The 19,369-nt window shown below is 41.7% G+C and overlaps 1 protein-coding gene across 21 annotated transcripts in view; it reads left to right on the top strand.

Moving 5' to 3' along the window:
• HMBOX1 (homeobox containing 1) overlaps positions 1 to 14,318 on the top strand; it is a 110,202-nt gene extending 95,884 nt beyond the window's left edge. For 9 of the 21 annotated variants that reach the window (XM_021389615.1, XM_021389614.1, XM_021389627.1 and 6 more), the window contains 5 exons: positions 5,544 to 5,626; positions 7,593 to 7,688; positions 9,386 to 9,480; positions 9,676 to 9,807; positions 12,835 to 14,318. In XM_021389615.1, the coding sequence (XP_021245290.1) occupies positions 5,544 to 5,626; positions 7,593 to 7,688; positions 9,386 to 9,480; positions 9,676 to 9,807; positions 12,835 to 12,972 (544 nt within the window). In that variant the 3' untranslated portion in view covers positions 12,973 to 14,318. Of the gene's footprint in view, positions 1 to 5,543; positions 5,627 to 7,592; positions 7,689 to 9,385; positions 9,481 to 9,675; positions 9,808 to 10,450; positions 10,532 to 12,834 lie in introns of all 21 variants that reach the window. The other 12 variants (XM_021389633.1, XM_021389637.1, XM_021389624.1 and 9 more) reach the window with 12 other exon arrangements.

Raw genomic sequence — 19,369 nt, forward strand, 5'->3', positions numbered from 1 at the left:
GAGGAATTCAGGCATCCTGTGTTCTTTCCCTGTCCCTTAGCAGGAGCATACCTGACTGAGAAGAAACAGAAGTGTGGAGGCAGATGAATTCATTTCCAGCTAGAAGGAGGAACTGAGTAAAAAAATTAACAGTGTGCTCACAACTTCTGCGTGAGCAAAGCAGAACAGTCCATGGTGAAGTCGTCAATTTTTTTTGCATAGATTTTCCTATCTTGAAAAGCCAGCTATTAGCTACTTTCCAGAAACACTGAGGGGGCTTTAAATGCTGTGTTTTGTTATGGTGTGTCACCTACAAATCCTTTTAAAACCTCAAAATACATGAAGGGAAAGAAACGTGATGTGAGTAGAGTGTGTATATGGAGAATTTGGAGGCTGAGGTTGAAAATCAACTCTTGCAGTTGCATGATGTTTTCAGTTACTTTTGTCTCTGAGACCTTCTCTTTAGGACTGAAGAATATGTGATAAAAACAGCTGAGAGTCTTTGTCAATGGCTAAAAACAAAATATGGTAGTAGAGAAGTTTTTTTTCAGGAGAAGCAGAGAAGAAGGTGCAGTTTTAGGAAGCATGAGTTGGACAAGTTCATAGGCAGCTTGAAGGCATGAGGAAAGGGAGAGATGTGTCACTACAGTGGATGAGGAATAAGCCTGCAGGTGGAAGGAAAGAAAGGTACTGAGATTACTGTGCCAGCTACAGGAACTGAGTTCAGTTATTCACATAGTTCCCTTCTGCTACTCACTTAGCTTTCTGGCCTTCGTGAAAGTGCCTTGATTACCAGAAGGGCTGCCCAAAAACTTCTCAATTTTTTTGTATTTATTTCATGAAACATTTCATCAGGATGAATGTCGTTTCAGATTTTGAAGCGGGGATCTGCTTTGTTGTAGAAGCTTTCAGATATTTACATTACAAGATTTTTAAAGAAAGGGTTTTACAACGGTGGAAAAAGACATTTTGATCCAATAAGATAAAAAAACACATAAGATAAAAAAGACAAAAGAAAATGTGTGTGGGTATGCATTACTGTTTCAGTGGAGAATTCTTCTAAATCACAAAAATGAGTGGAATACACAAAGAAAACTACTTTGTTTGCCATAAGAGGTGTTTCATTCGTCCCGTTTCTGAGCTACCTCGCGCACATCAGGATTTTCCATTATCATGGTGCACTGTAGTTGTGACATAAGTTTTGTTATTAATAAGTGTGACCTTTTTATTATTTGTGCCAGCAAAAGCATATGGCACTCAGTGGCTTGCTAATAGCTTGGTGTTTATCTCCCTACCAAGAGGAGGGGCACCAGTGGCCCTTGCATTGTCTTGTCTTAATTAATGAGTGTCTGTTTCTTGTATCAACATAGTCACCCATTTACTGAATTTTACATCTTTTGCCATTTCATCAATAAAGTTAGGCATTGTGTAGCAGCTTCGTAACCACGGACTAACTATAAACCATAAGTCATGAAATTATAGAATCCGTAGAGTTGGAAAGACCTTTAAAGATCCAACAGTGAACAGGGACACCACAGCTAGATCAGGTTGCCCAGGGCCTGATCCAGTCTGGCCTTGAAAGTCTGCAGGGACAGGGCATCCACCACATCTCTGGGCAACCTGTGCCAGTGCCTCAACACCCTCACTGTAAAAGTTTTTTTTCTTTATATCCAACCTAAATCTACCCTCTTGAAGCCATCTCTCCTTGTTCTATCACCACAGACCCTGCTAAAGAGTCTGTCCCCTTTTTTTCTGTAGCTCCCCTTTAGATACTGACAGGCCACTCTCAGCTCTCCCCGCAGCCTTCTCTTCTCCAGGCTGCACAGCCCCAGCTCTCTCAGCCTGTCCTCGTAGGAGAGCTGTTCCATCCCTGGGATCATTTTTGTGTCCCTCCTCTGGACGCACTCTAGCAGGCCCATGTCCCTCCTGTACTGAGGACTCCACATCTGGACGCAGTGCTCCAGGTGAGGCCTCACAGCACAGAGCAGAGGGGCAGATCTCCTCCTTCACCCTGCTGGCCATGCTGCTTTTGGTGCAGTCTAGGATACGGTTGACTTTCTGAGCTGTGAGGGCCCAGTGCTGGCTCATGTCCAGTTTGCCATCCACCTCTACCTCCAGGTCTTCTTCAGCAGGGCTGTACTCAATCCTTTCATCCCTCAACTTGTATTGGTAGTAAGGGTTGCCTTGACCCAGTTGCAAGACCTTGCATTTGGATTAGTTGTATCTCATGAGGTTCACGTGGGCCCACTGCTCAGCCTGTCTAGGTCCTTCTGGATGGCATCCTGTCCCTTGGGCATGTCAGCTGCACCCCACAGCTTGGTGTCATCAGCAAACTTGCTGAGGTTGCGCTCAACCCCACTGACAGTGTCACTGATGAAGATGTTAAAGAGTATTGGTCCCAGCACCGACCCCTGGGGGACACCACTCATCACCAGTCTCCATCCAGACATTGAGCCATTGACCACCACTCTCTGGACTCGATCCTGCAGCCAGTAGCTGGAGGTAGAAGGCCTCATCAACAGGCTGTGCTTGATCAGGTGGCCTGTAGTAGACACTGATCTCAAGGCTCCCTTTGCTGCCTTGGTCTCTAACTGTTGCCCATAGGCTTTTGCCTTACTCATGCCTATTCTTTAAGGACAGATTGTAGCTATCGATAGCCACGCTCCAGTCATGGGAATCATCCCACCAGGTTTCAGTGACAGCAACTATATCATAGTTTTCTAGTAGCGCAGTAGCTTCCCACTCCTTCTGTTTGTTTCCCAAGCTGTGTGCATTGATGTAGCAGCTGGTCTTGCCACCTCCTTAAAGGATAACTCCTTAATTCCTTTTAAGTATTTTCCTTGATTTTCCCTATTGCTGTCTCTATTGCCCCAGCAGCCACTGCTTCATCATCATAGGATTTCATACGTGCTGCAGTGTTGCCAGCACCTCTCAATGCAACGGGTCCTTCAAGGCCCTTGCTAGCACCCTGTCCCTCTAGCTGTGCCATCCCATACCATAACATGGGAAGGCATGGGGGGCTATCTTCTCCCCCGTCCCTCTTCAGACCTAGTTTAAAGCCCTCCCAATGAGCCTCGCGAGGTTTCCCTAGGACCCTTCTCCTCCTTTGAGAAAGGCAAACTCTGGTACCCACAAACCTGGTTATTTGGTTGCCAAAAAAAACCAATGTTCTGGCAGAGCACCAGCCATGAAGCCAGGTATTTAAAGATAAGATCCTTTGATTTGTTTAGCTAGATCCATTGTGGTTCATGGTACCAGAGCTTCACCTACTCTGACTACATCATCATATAGATTCATCAGTTTTTTCAAATTTGGTGACATTTATTCCATGGAGTTTGTTCTTGATTTCTGACAAATATCTAAAAACAAAGGAAATAATGTTCAGCAAAGGGTGTCTGTGAAATAATTGTTAGGAGTAGCAAAATTTGCTGAGTTAATTATTGTATGCATAATGATGATTTGGCTTCCTGACTGGGACTCCAACACACACGATATAGTTGCATAAATAATAGGCTTGACTTTCCTTTATCAGGTAGCACTCGGAAGAGGAAATATTTCTTGGCTCTGGGCAGAGAGGTCTTTATTTTGTAGGTGGGATTGGTGAGACACAGTCCTGAGTCAGTTGGGCTAACTACCAGAAAAAGCATTTTCTCCTTTACTTTCCAACTTTCTCTTCTCTAAAAATGTTTTGTGCAGCACACCGCACCTTTAAACAAGAATTTGCAAGTTTACATAGGTACATATATCACTTTAAAGGATATAGCATGATATATCTGGAGGATAAAAGAATATACTTTTAAAAATGCCATGCCTGGAAACTGGAAGTATCCTCCCAGCTGGGGGGAGATAAAGTCACTGGTCCAGGGCGCTGGCAGTGCCAGAGCTGGTAGTGTTCTGTGTTCGATGCTTGCAGTAAAATAAAGGTAACCAGGTGTCCTCTTCTTCAGATCGAATGGCAAAATCTCACCCAGTTTTCAGAGGAGGTTTGGATCTAGTGGGAATCAGTTTTGGTTGGTCTCAGGACCTGCTTCATAGGAGCAACTCTGAAAGTTCTGGGGAAGAGGGAGTGCGTGTTCATATGTAAATATGATTATCACCAAAGCCCAAATCAGCATTATAGACAGTTTGTCCTTCTTTTAGTGAAGATGGAGTTGTTTCCGTGATTGTCTTTGCTTTCTAAGCTACCAAATCAAGTGGAAGTACATTAATAGCGCAACTAGCTGTGCTAACGTAATTTATTTTAGTCAGTGAACACCAGCTTAGAAATAGGACTGCATTTGTGGGTGTAGCTATGACTGCTAATAGCACTGAGAACAATGGGATGTAGTGATAGTACATAGAATTCAAACTGGGTGTCCAAAATTTGTATTTGCAGTGGATTGATGTAAGCTGGGAGTGAAAGAGTGAGATCTGCATTAGCACCACTCGTTCAAAAGAAGGCTGGGAGGAAAAATTGCTACGTGGAACAGAATGCATGTTTCCATTGAGAACAACTGTGCTGGGGCCAATCCACCAGAGCAGAAATATGACCATGGAAAATAATAAGCGCCTTCTAAGGCCTAGCTCTCCTACTAGTAAATGGTCTACCATTAAAGGAAAATGTATTCTTTTCAAATATAGAGCAGCTGTCCAACATCTGAACCTGCTGCTGATCAAAGTTGATCAAAGAATTCTGAAGATTATACATTATGGACAGTCGACAGGAAAATGTAGTAGTCCCTGCTTATGGCTTGCTTATCAGAGTCCCTTGAAGTAAACAGGACTTCTTTTGTTGTTTTTAATGCAGATCTGATAAGATCTCCAAAATGTAAATCAGTTCATTAAAATTTTTAAAGCGCTTAAATGAAGTAAAAGAAAAGAACAGTTTAACTTTTATAGGATGTTTACCGCATATAAAGTACAATAAAATCATAATTATTTAGAAAAATATTGTTAAAATATGCTGTCCTCAGAGCATGTTGTTTGGGGATAGATTTAAACTATTTTAATTGTGATGTAAAACAAAGTAGCCTGACTCTAGCAATCTTGCTCTTTTATTGTGTAGCTTCATCTGCACAATATGAATAATCTGTCTAAATCCACAGTGTTTGTGTGCAGTATATGCTTGTGTGTGTATAGTAACCCAATGATCAAAATAAATACTGAGCATCTCTTGTAGGACATTGCCTCAGGGGTACGCAGGGGAAAAAAGTAGCTGGTTATTGAAGAACCAGAGTCGTGGCCTAGGATGTCTTATAAGACCGTGTTTCACTTGACAGTGATAAGTGATATTCCTAACACTGCCTGTTTTGCTGCATCTCCTGGTAGGATATTCAGAATGCCACGGTGACACAGCAAATGCTGAGATAATGTTCGGTTATCTGAGGCATTTGGGAACTTTCCAAAGAGTAACTGTGTATATGAATACATGCTCTTATGATTTTACGCATAAACAGGTTGACTGAAAACGTACTGTATCTGTGTTGTTTCTATACGAGTGTGCATAAACAGGCAGCTGACACCTTCTAGTGAAGCTGCTCTAGAATGTTTCTGAAAAAACCTTTCTTATTCCCCCCTTCTTGCAGTTACTTCAATGAGAATCAATATCCCGACGAGGCAAAGAGAGAAGAAATTGCAAACGCCTGTAATGCAGTTATACAAAAGCCAGGTGAGGAGCTGATCGCGATGTCCTTTCCAAAGGCAATTACAATTAGATTTCAGCATCTCCTGCGAAATTCAGTAAATGTAATTTTATGGCTATTACTAATCATTTAGCGCTCTCGACTAGTTGTAGGTTTCTTCTCAAGCATTCTTTGCCTTGCGTTCTTCAGAGCTGCCAATAGTTGGATGAACATGAAAGTCAATGCAATTTTCAAACCAAAATGCCTGCATCTGAAACCTAAATTCCCACCAGTTGAGATGTGAAATACGAGCTCTGTATTTCATTTATACGGCTTTGTAAATGACATTGCTAAGAAAATAAACATGCTCTGAAAGGCTTTCGTTCTTTGAGCTCGGGTCACTTATTTCAAAGTACTTCTGTTAGCACTTAGGAATGATCTGGCAATTTCATTACGCTCCATGAAAGGGGATTTTACTTGGTTCTGTTTCACAGATGGGAAATCTTAGGTTCACAAACCAAAGCTCGATGGAGATCATGCAGCAGGTCCTCAGAAGAGTAAAAAAAAAAAGATAACACAGCTTTCCCACCTTTCAATTTTCTGTGTAACTTCTAGGCAGGAGTCTTGCATTAGAATCTGTGTGTTAATGGGAGACCTTGTGTTTGTATCAACAAGTTGAAGTTTTCCCTTATCACAGAGAAATTATACTTGGGAATGGAGCGTGAATACTCAGTTTAGTATTAGTGAACACACGTGCTTTTGCCTTGTGTTACGAGCCGAACATTGCATTGTAGAACTTGGACGGTGGGTGGATTTATATGTTATCTAACCAGAATGAAAATTAATGCAGAAGAAAACAAACGCATGACTTCTGAGCAGAATAGTACAGAAACATAGAGTAACTAAGTTTGAAAGTGACCATTTGATCAAGCAGAAGCATCTTAGAATAAGGTGTTCAGGGGCCTTTGCCTTGTACGGTCTTGAATAGTTCCCAAACCAGAGGAGTTCCCACCTCCTCAGGCCTCTGGTTCCAATGCTGATTGCTCTCATGGCAAAATACATTGTCCTAGAAGGTAGTCAGAATTTCCCTTGTTGCAACTTTTGTGTTGCCTCTTGCCTTTTCATGGTGGAAGCAGAAGGATCTAGTGGGTAGAGCACTGAAGAGGTTAGGATTTTAGTGCTGGCAGTGCCACTGGATGGTTCAGCAACTTTGGACAAGGTGCTTATGCACTGTGTCTCAGGATTAGTACAATACTGTAAATGATTCTGATAGAAAGCATTAGGAAACAGCATAGTTTTCTTTCTTTCACTCATTCCATTTCTATTTTTTAAGTTTGCAGATGCTGATTGCTATAATTACGCAAGTCATTTGCTGTAGCTGGGTGGCTGTTATTAGGATTATTTGTTTTGCTGGTCTAAGTGCAACGCTCCAGTGACTGGTTTCCAACATCCCTTGCTCCTTCTCCCAAAAGATATAAAGTGTCCTGGCAGAATGGAGAGGCTGTGATGTGTGCTGTGGGAGCACGATAGCAGCTGCTGGTGGAGAAGAAGGAAAGCAGATTGAGGAGGGACAAAATTCCTTCATTCATTTTGCTGCTACCGAAGAAAACACGTCATTGAACTGCACCCTTGCGGCACGTAGTAAGATAGCTAGCCCAAGGGTGTGGGATTTATGGCAGGGCTGTGAATTGAATTCGAGTTTTTTGAATCTTAGTTTTGTGCTCAAGCTAGAAAAGGAGCCCTCTATTCTCCCACAGCTCTGGATTTGGTCGATTGAAGCTGCAAAGAAATTCTTGTTTTTCAGATTTTAAAAACGGAAGAAAGGCTACTTTGTTTTTAGAGAGATATTTGGCATTTATTACCATAGCATCTGGGCCCAGTACTCTGGTTCCCATAAAATTTGCTTCCTTCTCAGTTATAACAACTTTTCAGTGCTGTTTATGTTTTGGGAGTTTATCACTTGTACGAGGGTAGTCTGCCTATCTTTTTTTTTTCACCCCATTACTTTCATAGGAAAGAAGTTATCAGATCTGGAGCGAGTTACCTCCCTTAAAGTGTACAACTGGTTTGCCAACAGAAGAAAGGAAATCAAGAGACGAGCCAATATCGGTAATGTATCAGAGAGCCTGCTTTCAAGGTTCAGTACATAGACTTGCTCAGGAGAGATAAAAATGACGTAAGATTGCATTACTGAAAATACTGGAGGTTCTGATAATCATAATAGAAATGTGGGACAATTTTTTTTGAAAGAAGACTCTTGCTATTCCAGATTTTTTCTCAAATACAGGTAGGAATTCAATTCATGAAATTCCATCGTAGAGGCAGGAAAAACGAGGCAGTTACAAAGTTTTACTGGAAGGTCAGTTTTAAAAACCAAAACAAGAATTTAGTTTGTGGAGGGGGAATCACATTTCCCTACGCTCAGGCTCACCTAGGCATTCCAGATAAAATCTGAAATGAAACCTGAAAATGTCTGCATTGAAAATAAGGGTAATTGAGACTATTGCAAGTTCAGAACCGTAGTGTACTGTTCAAATGAGAAGTGGTTGTAGTGAGGAGCTTTTATACGGTTGTAAGTTTGCTTGTGTCTGTGGTCCACTGAAATGCGCTTGTTTTTTCTGCCAAAACCTAGGGTCGTCTCTCTTACTGCCATCCCTCAGACCCCACAGGGATCTAAGAGGCCAGATGAGTTGTTTTACCTCTCAGATACAGCCACTGGGACCAAAGGTTGCACAAGCCAACTTCTTATTCACAGTACACCTGTGCTCCCTACTGCTTTCCATGGGGTTGCACAGCACTGAGTGGCTGGAACAAAGTAGTATTTTTTTCTTGATGATCAGGATAAAACAAAAGCTAGCCCTGCAGGTTTTTTGTGCTTGAATACCTCATCATAACGAAATAAGTAGTGGTGCTGAACTTGTAAGAAGTAGACCTTCTCATATGGATAAATGCAAGACATTCTGATGAGAATGAACTCACACTAGCAGCCAGGACTCAACAAACCTGTGCAATTTGTGCAAAGTTTTATGCACAAGCTTAAGTACTATGCAGAATTGAGTTTGCAACATGTAGACAAGCAAAGACCCATATCTGCATGTTAAGTGGTATTTTTTTGCAAATGTTGAAAGTGTTGTACCATCTTGCTGCTTTACGTCATATTTGTGAATAAGAAAAAGTTCTTTCTACAGCATGTAGTGTGTTATTGAAATTCAATCTGCATTTACTTTTAAGAAATGAAACCTGTCTGTCTTAAGCGGGGGGGAACAAAGCAAAGGTAGTCCAAGGTGGGTGGTGTTACAGCTTTATCTGTACTGTATGTTATGTGTACTGTATGGGGAGGAGGGTTGGAAGGAGGTTAGAAAGAACTAAAGGGAGCTTTAGATGCATGGATCCTACTGGAAGATGAAGATGTATTGTTTTAAATCCCTTAAGTGCTTTTAAAAATTTCTCCATCTATTTTCAGACACTCCCCGCCCCCCTCAAGTCCTGCCAGTCCAAACTATGTGGGAAGATCTACAGGGAATGCCTTTGCCACTCCAGTGCATTAGAAATTAAGCTAATTTCTAATAGGACTGGCTGGAAAACAAGGATTCTTACTCGCAAACAAGTCTGTTAGTTGACAGGGAAGGATTTCAGGCAAACCAGTATCTGTTCATGTGCTACCTTCCCAAATACTGGAGAGTGAAGAGGAAGAGGCTAAGAACTAACTCTGTTCTTCCAGTTATTCTAACTTTTTGAAAAAATAGTTAACTTTTAATTACTCTAATGCATCAGATAAATTAGGGATCCATTTGCTTTTTTCGAAGAAGCAGCAATCCTGGAGAGCCATGGAATAGATGTACAGAGTCCGGGAGGTCATTCCAACAGCGACGACGTTGATGGCAATGACTACTCAGAGCAGGTGAGCATCATGGCTGAGCTGTGTGTCCCCAAATGAGAGAGTTCAGTGACACGTGCCTCTCGCAAATCAGATGTCTCTTGTCCTTGTTTTGCTTTGATGTGATTGTAAAAGGGGAAAGTGGAAGAGCACAGCTCCCCTGTTTGAATGTGTTGAGCAACCAGCATTCACCCACATGGATTTATTGTCATACAACAGGACACTTGGCAAGTACGCAATGGGGAGGAGGAGGGAAGATGTTCAGAGGGAGGCAGAGAAGCAGAGAAGGTAGAAGAAGACAGGAGGATCTGCTCCAAACAAGCAAGTTACACCATTCACGCCACACGCAATGTATGAAAAATGTTAGGAGAGTGTTAACTCACCCAGTGCACCGTGCATAACTAAGCTTTCCTTGGCACCGTGCTAGTTATCCACCTTCAAGGAAGGATGTACAGGTTCTTTAACAATTGCTCTGATATATCAGGCACCAACATGCTTCCCTGCCAAACTAGGCATGCGTGTTCCTCTCTCACCTTTTGTTTCTTTCTGCAAGAAATGTCTCTGTGATAACCTGTGGTACAGCTGTTGTGAGTTGCTTATCTGGCACCCCGATGAGTACAGCAGTAAGCCCCTGCCCAGTACACTTTATCATAATCCCTTTTGTCAGCCCTACCCAGTGAGATGCTGAGCACCCTCCTGTGAGGTGCTGAGCTCCCTTTGTGTATCACTGGGAGCACCTTTCAGGGTGGCTCAGGATCAGTCCCTAAGATGCTGACAGACAAAGGGAGAAGGGGTGGGGGGAGGATGTGATTAACTAAAGCTTGGCATTTATTTGGCCCTGTACCTGCTTCATATTGTTCTGCAACGGTGTGCCACTATGTGGATTGTTTACATATTATCTTTTTTTTCTTTTTGCATTTTAACTCTTGCCTATTCTCTATTTTTCTTGATTATTTTTAACCCTTGACAGCAACTTCTTTTTTAAATTCTCCAGCAAAAGAATACCCCTTCCCGCACTCTGAGCCCTCACCTACCCTAAAGTTGGTGACCCTTCCTTCACACACCTTCCTGACAGGTATTGCATCCGCTTCCCAATTTTCCCTCAGGTGTCAGTGTTGGCCAAAATCCATCAGGGATGTGTGTGCTTGGCACCAGGGGACTTGTAGAACAGTTCATTTGCTTGGTTCTGGCTTTGATATTAGCTCTGTTCTGTGCTACACCCAACATCTGGGGTTGGCAGATCATTTTTAATTGACTCATTTGGGAGAAATAGTTATGTCTCCCTTTCTAAAGGAGTGCTGTAGCAATGGAAAGCCCTGGAATGAGTCCCTAGCAGGCTTGGCTGTGGCCCAGTGTGACAGATCTCTGGCAGAGGGATTCCCAGCCACTCTGCTTCTGATGGACATTAAGACCCTTTTTATAGGTCATCACCAGTAGATTTGGTGGAGCCAACCTTGCTAGCTCTAGATAATGAGGAATCAGCCCTGTGACAGTTCTAAAATATTTTACAGCTCCTGTCGAGTGCAGTTAATTTCTCTTCAATCAGATACAGAAACTGAATACAAGAGTTATCTAGACTAAGACTGCAAAACTCAGGACTTTGCTTTGCATTTCTTAGCATGGTAAAAATTACTGAGGTGACATCACAATATTTGCTCTCTATTTGTCGTGAGTGCAGTCCTTCAAATAACTAGGATTGTACCAAATCCTGTCTTTTTTTGTCTCCCTCAGCATTTGTCACCACCCATCATCTTAATTTAAAAGTGCTTAATATACATATTAACATTAAAATTTTGCATGTTCATCACTTACTGGCTGTTGGAAGACTGATTAAATATTTATCATTTCTTTTCTGTAAAAATAATGGCAAAATCATCATGTGGTCACTATTAGTGCCTCATTTTAAAGAGAGGAGAACACCGTGATTTTGCCCAGCATCTCAGCACAATTTGTTTGACAGCTGAGATTAGTTTGGATATTGCTGTTTCTCATTCCTGTTATTTTAAACCAAGCCCTATTTCTGATGTAGATTAAGAAGCATGCACACCACTATAAAATTATGCTAGAACAGTCAAACATTTGATCTGACATCGGATGGCCATTATGTGCCTGTAGAAAGTAACCCTTTTTTTCCTTGATTTTACAAGTTTCACTGCAGGCCTGCAGCATTAGTTTCTCTGTATTAGTTTTGCTTGCCAAGCATCATAGCAATCAGCACAATGGTCCTCCTACAGCTGAGAGACCTTGCTCTTTAGAAAATAAGCATGAAGAAATATGTAGCGCTTAGTTCAGCAGACTGGAGAACTCAGCAGAGGTTCTCCTAGATATTTGAATTATGGTAGTTCCAGTCCCATGAAATCACTGCACTATTTTTCTTAACAGTCTAAGAGATTTTCAGCACCTTTTTCCCAATACCTTTGTGAATTCGGTTTCTTCATTGGACAGTGGCTCAGACCAAAGGTCTGGGTGAGGTCAATACCAGTGTTTCAGGAAAAGTATTTTTAAAGAATAGGATAATTATAGAGTGTTTTTATTATAATAGCTTCCAGTTTCTGGAGGGCAGTAGTCTTGAGAGACTTCCTGAGCCAGGCGATGTATCCACTTTCTTTTTAATAGTTATCAGTAGACAAATTTTCCATGAACTTGTCTAACCCCTCTTTTGAAAGGCATATTTACTTGTGTCTAATCTGAAAATCAGTGAATCCTACAACTGAACAGTGATAAGAGAAGAGCTGCTTCCTGTTTTTGCTTTGGAACGTATTATCTCATCATTTCAGTGAGCACCCTTGCTTATTAGATCATCAGAAGTAGCGAACAGTTGTTCTCTATTTACTGATTATTTGTAATAAGCATTTCCCATATCAACCATCAGCCATTTCTTTTCCAAGCTGAAGAAACTGAGCCTCTTTAGTCCCTCCTTGTAGAGAAGCCAACCCCTGACTCTGTTTCTCCTGATTGCCACTCTCACTATTTTTCCTAGTTCTATTATGTCCTCTTTAAATGGGATGAGCAGAACCGAATACGGTATTCAAAATGTAAGCATAGCATGAATTTGTGCGGTGGATAATGATCCCTACCTTAGTTTCATTTCCTGACATATGTTGTATATTGCTTTTGTCTTCATAATTTCCTGTTTTCCTCAGAGTATTCCCTCTGCTTAAGCTTTTCTCTTGAAAATCGGGTACACCGCTCCTTACCCCTCTTACCTTTGTCTGCACATTGAGGGAAATCAGTGTCTCAGTTCCTTTCATGTTGTACCCCTGTAACAAAATGTGCACTTTGCTGCCCCTAGGCCATTATTTTATACACAGTTTTTATTAGCTGGTTTTCTACTTGCGTAGTAACCGCGCTTCTCTCTTCTCCTTTCCACCTGCGCAGGATGACAGCACTAGCCATAGTGACCATCAAGACCCCATTTCATTAGCCGTGGAAATGGCAGCGGTAAACCACACCATCTTGGCATTGGCCCGGCAAGGAGCCAACGAGATCAAGACAGAGGCTCTAGACGACGACTGATATAAAGAAGGGGGAGGGTCGAAGCAAGAAGTAACTTAGTTTTAGACGTAGCACCTTAGCAGACTTTTCCTCGGTCCTTAATATGTGTTCTTACAGTATAACTTTGCAGTTTCTTGTACGTCAGTTAGCTGTTAGGGTCTTGTTCTGTGAAGATGGCATGGTGCCCTCAGCCTTTGCGTATACTCTCTCAGTATTAATTCCCAATAAATAATCAATCAACCAACCAACCTCCCTCTCCCAGCCCCAGTGGCTAGAAAAATCTTGCTGCTCTATCTTAGCATTCAAAGTGCTTCCAGGTATTTTAGACAGTCCTCAATTACAAGTCTTAGGCTACACTTAAAATCTTGGATACCTTTAGAGATTGTGTAAAAATAGTCTGTACGCTTTTCCTTCTCTGAGACTGAAAGGATGCAAGCTGAGGTAGTGGCACAGGGTCGATGGACACCAGACTGGGAGTATCAACAGAGAGTAAAAAGAACACTAGAAGCCCCACTTCAGCTGATTCAGATTTCCAGCTGCAATAAGCTGTGCCTCACTGGTCGTACAGTGACTTGATACACTTTTGGGTGCTGTGCTGAGAATGTCCATTGGAAACACATTCACACATTTCAGTTGATACTCACATATTCAACACAGACATCCTCTACTCACAAGCTGCGTGGCTTAGTGGATAAGTACTGCCTTCTGCCTCTGGGACCATGATTGAAGCCCAGCCTGGGATCATATGAAAAATGAGCTGAATGTCTAATGGACAACAGTCCACCTCTCAAAACCACTATTCATTATTTGGCATGGCTCGTAGTGCCTGCTCAGAAGAGGTCTAGACTCTATTGATCTGTCACTAACAGTTTCACTTTTTATTCTTCCTTTTCTCTCCCCACCCTGTTCCCCTCTCCACTTTGCCACTTTCAAAAGCAATGTTTTCCAAGAAGGTTTTAAGGTCATGAAATGGGTGAGTGATTTTTTTTACACGTCTGTGTAACTAATGCCTACATCTAGCCCGGAAGGTTATTCGAGAACTTTTACACCTGACCTTTGCTAGTTAACCATCATAGCGTAAATATTCTCCTAAATATGAGCTTTTGTCTTTGCTTAAAGGCAAGAGGATCTCTTACCAGAGAAATGGGGTGTGAATGTTTTGTGTTCTCTTTACTCTGTCCTTGTTAAGATGTGAGAAAGCTATACTGCTACGAGCAATTTAATTAATAATTGGAAGCCATACTGATAATGGATGTGGTAATATTTGTAAAGCAAACCTACTTTAAGTAGCAGAAACTAATGGAATTGTTTTCCTTGATCATATGTAGCACTTTTGTTACTTTTTTCTTAAAGATATTTATATTTGATAAGTCTTTTTTTTATCATTTGAGAATTCAAAATGCCAAACAGCAAAACTCGCATTACAGAGTCACCCTGCGATCGCCTTGTCATCTAGTATCTAAATGATGAACTGTGTGCGCATCTAAGAAAATTACATCTGCTGGCATTGTGTGGAAACGATCTCCTGGCATCCTGATAAAATGATATGTTGCTGCCGGTAAGAGGAAACATCTCAATGGAAACAGCACGGGAAGTGTTAGAGACGGGCAGGAGTGTGTTACGCTTAAAAAAACAAACACAAAAAAAAACCAACAACAACAACAAAAAACTATGTAAGTTTTTGTATATAGATATATAAAAATTTTCATAGTATTTCCAAAACATTCCATTTGTATCTTCCCCATTTACGTGGGAATAGCTGAAGAGGGGAGAATAGCTGAATTCTGAAGGGTGGGCTTCCTTCTTCTCTCATCCACTTCTGAAGGTGGAGGGGACAAAGGGAAGTCACAATTACTTGGTTCGTTCTCATCCTCCCTTCCTCATGCACAACTATCAGATAGCACCGTGAGCTCCCAAAATGTGGCTCCTCAGCAGGTTTTTAGGCAGCCTAAACCCATTCGGGGTGTGAGCTAACTAGATCATCTTTACATCTGCTAATCTCGCAAAAATTGCTTGGGCAAGTGCGGAGGAGATTTTGTGCTTTCAGAGGGCACAGAGCTGGCACCTCTTTGTCTTGGTAACTTTGAAGATAAATAGGTAGGGCTTGGCCTCGTCTTTCGTTTATGGATTTCATTGGAAAATTTATGTGCTTTCCTTAGGTATAGATCACTGAAGCAGAGTGAAGCCGTCTTACTCTGTTTTATTGCATTTCTTGAGTAGGCAAATTTGTAAGTAGCGTCAGGGCAGACTCGGGGAAAAAAAGGAACAGGATCAGCTGCCGTTGCACCACTGCAGTTTTTTTCTTAATGTGTGTGTGAGTGTTTTGGTACTAAGGAGTGGAAGGACAGGGAGAGGTTTTTTTTTTTCCGTTTTTGCACAGCAGAATGATCAAGCAAACTGTAGCCTTAGTGGAATTTTACCTTCTTATTCATACTGCAGTCACACACCAAGCTGACAGGCAGCATCCACGATTTATAGTAAGGAGATTTTAATAATCGATGGCCTCTTTATGTTGGGATTGCCACCACCATTTGTCCTGGCTGTTTCATTTTAAAAAGAACAGACTCAAACTGTTGGACAGCTGCAATTTTAGAAGAAATATTGCTTACTATAGCATCTTGAAAAAAAAAGTCATTGTTTCAAGCGTCGCCTTTTTTAAAGCAATAGGGAAGAATAAAAATCCGTATTCTGAGTCTTGGTCCGTGTGATGCAGGATCAAAGTAACGCCACTAAAACTGTATGTCCAGACCATCTGATGTAGAATAATCTGACCTTAATTCTATCTGTCAGTGTCAGGTAGCTGCTGGTCTCATCAGGCATTGATATTCAGTATGAAGGTTAATCAGATAAACCACTTGTGAACAGCTGGAGATTGCCAGATCCTCCTTGTCTGTAGCTTCTAAGGTAAATACCAGTTTGCTGCTCTCTCACATCGTCTCACCAGAGCAAATAACAAATTACTTAACCAAGGAATCAGTTATGCTGGAAAGAAAAAAAAAAAGACATTTGGTGTGTTTCAGGTTTCTGTCGCCTTGGTTTGCACCTATCTGCAAGAGGTATGAGGAAAGAGTAGGACTTCAGGGTGCGCACAGCAGCCTGCTTCCTCTATTCTGAAAGTTCATAACAGGCAATTTGCAGATGATTAACAGCTTTCTGCTTTGACATGAATTAGCTTAAATGGAATAGATGCTGGTGTGACGATGTCAGAAGAACTGCACCTGATCTAGAGTAACTGAAAGGCTTGGTGGAGAGTGTGGCCTATGATTTAGACTTTTTTCCTGTTTTTTTTTTTTTTTTTTTTTTTTTTGCTGCAGTATGGGATGTTGTTTATGTCTTTCTGTCTCTGGATTTTCTTGAAAATGGTCTTCTTGCTGGTGATGGGTTTGGTTTTTTTGGTAGCATTGCAGTTCAGTGGCAAGTTTGTTGTAGCCAACCTGGAGCTACTGCAGTCTGTTCTTGTGTGGGTTCCATTGAAACAGATCTGGTGGAAGACTAGGTCTACCTTTTTGTTCTGTGAATAGAAAAGAAATAATTCAAGATGTTCCTCTTCTGCGATGGGCACAGATTGCTTTTAACTTTGTAGAGTAAATTCTGGCTGTTACTTTGTGGCTCGTAAAGTTCTTATACTTGAGTTCTTGTCTCTGACAGTCTTCTTAAAACAACAACTTCTACCTCTACTTATTCTTTTGTTTTTGCTTGGAATTCTCTGTCTTCTTCCTGAAGTCTGAAATCCCAGATACTTACGAAAGCATTATGGGTTGATAAAGGAAATAATAACATAGCAACAAGCAGACGTTATTCATTGGTGACCTAGAGTTGTAGAGACATCTAATACACTACAAGCATAGATATTGTTACAGCATAATCCCATTGCTCACATGTTGGACATGAGCAGGCTGGTCATGAGTCAGCAGTGCACCCTTGTAGTGAGAAAGGAATTTCATTAGGAAGAGCCATCGACAGAGTGAGGAAATCAATAAGTCCCCTCTGTGCTTCACTTGTGGGAGCGTATCTGGAGTATTGTAGTCAGTTTTGGACAGGGGTGAGTCCATCATACAGCTGCTGAGATGAGAGGGTTGGAGCACATGTTGTGTGATGGGAGTTTGAGAGAGCTGAGATTGTTTGGACTGTCTCTTGGGAGATCTTATTTTGCTCTTTAGTTGTCCTAATCGGTAGTTCTACTGAATACAGAGCCAGGCTCTTCTCAGAGGTACATAGAAAAAGATTAGGAGCAGTGGGCTCGAATTGCATTAAGGAAAATTCCAGATGAATATAAAGAGGAATATTTTCATGCTGAGAGTGGTAGAAGAGTGGCCAGGAAAGGCAGTGGAAAACCTCATCCTTGGGGATATCCAAAACTCAACTGGACAAGATCTCGGGTTGGATCAGAGACCTCCATAGGTCTCTTCCGACCCAAATTATTCTTGGTAGGTTGCTCCAAAAGTAATGCCTCCTGTTTATTTCCATGGAAACTATAACAGATATGAAGAGCACAATAACACTATTTGATAGAGAAAATTCTCAGCTACAAAAGGCTGTTTTTCAGCGTAGCCACCACCATTAGCTATGTTTTTTTGCCGGCGATGAATAAGAGCCTGCATGCCCCACTTGTAAAAATCTGTACCAGTGGAGGTGACCCCCTGTTTCACAGCTGCTATGATGGTATTGTTGTTAGGAAAATGTTGCCCATGCAGTCTGTCATTCGTCAGCCGGAAGAGATGGAAGTTAGAAGGTGCAAAATCTGGGCTATGCAGAGTGTTGTTGGTCAGGCCAACCAAGAATGGCAGTGTGCTCCATGGTCTTCAAACTAATATGGGTCCTGGCGTTATCATGTTGCAAGAGAAGGATTGTCTTCTTCCCTGGCCTGACTTTGGAAGTTCAAGCCTTCAGCTTAGTCAGCATTACAACATAACAGTCAGAGTTGATGGTTTGTCCAGATTCCAGGAAATCCAGAATGATCACCCCCTTTCCTTCTCCCAAAAGGCTGTCTGTGCATATCACTTTACCCTCTGAGGGCTGTGTCTTAAATTTTTTTCTTCAGTGGGAAATTCACATGTCACCAGTCCACAGACTGCTGTTTTGTCTCTGGCTTGTAGTGGTGGCACCACGTCTTGTCACTGGTAACGATGCGATCCAGGGAACTCACCTTCAGCCTTGTATTGGTTCAGTAGGTCCTGACAAACTTGCATAGCAGTGTTCTTTCTATTCCTGTGTGAGCATGCATGGGACCACCTGCTGCAAACTCTGCAGTATTCCAGCATTGCCACCACCATTTCCAATTCATTGAAGCAGATATTCAGCTCTGTACACGGTTCTCTGATATTTATCTACCGGCTGGTGCAGGTGAACTGATTGAGATGTTCTTTATTGATGTTCTTTATTTAACTGCTGTGCATGACTGTCCAGTACGTGACTTGTCTTTCACGTCACTGTCTCCGCCGCTGAAACACCCTGCCCGCCACCTCGCTGTGCTCACATCCACTGTTTTGTCTCCATAAACGTTCAGCAAGGATTGATGAATGTCAGTGAGTGCTGTTTTTTCATCATGGAAGAATTCAGTCCCACGCCTTTGCTGCATGAGCACTTCCATGTCAGACAACATTCTGTCAGACTGCCCCTCTGCTGCCATGTGTCACACAGCAACAAGATGTATTGGTGGGAAGGTTCAACCACTGCTGCCATCCCACTGACATCCACTTCTGATATTGCGGGCCAACATAATAAAATAGGAGGCATTACTTTTGGAGCAGCCCTCATACGATTCTGTACAAACCTGCTCAGGTCAGGGAGTTTCCCAGTTCTCATCTGTACATGTTCACTTTTTTTAAAGAAATTCTGTTATTTTGCCTATTCTTAAAAAGTTAATCTTATGTCTTCTCCTAATATAGATGAGCTTTATTTGTAGAGTCTGGCTCCAGGTTCTAATCAAGCCATAAGGAGTAAATCTCATTAATTATTTGCTCTGTTTACACAGTTCTTCAGGGATATTTGAATTGGTTTGTTTCGTTCGTTGGCTAACACTGAACTGGTGAGTTCTCTGTGTTTTAATAACATTTGTGCTATAGATTCATTTGCCGTCGAGAAGAATTTTCATTGTCATGCTACTGTGAGTGTAGACTTGAAAAACTTCATGTAGCTGGGCATATTAGAGGAGAAATTGTACTCAGCTTAAGGCCACTGTTGACTACTATGATATGCTAGCATTTTTTGGTTCAGTAAATTTTCAGATGACGATTTTCAGGAGATTTAGTCTGGTAGCCTAGATCTTCTGCGCTTGCTTGGAGCCTCATGTTGTTTCCTTAAGTGTTTGCTGTTGGCCATTGCTAGACAAAAAAAAAAAAAAACCCATACAAAGACAGATTTGGGGTCTGATTTGGAGGTTATTTTGAAGAGAAATCAAGATGGCATTCACCAATAT

The sequence above is a fragment of the Numida meleagris genome, chromosome 3 (assembly GCF_002078875.1).
Source record: "Numida meleagris isolate 19003 breed g44 Domestic line chromosome 3, NumMel1.0, whole genome shotgun sequence".
Taxonomy (NCBI): domain Eukaryota; kingdom Metazoa; phylum Chordata; class Aves; order Galliformes; family Numididae; genus Numida; species Numida meleagris.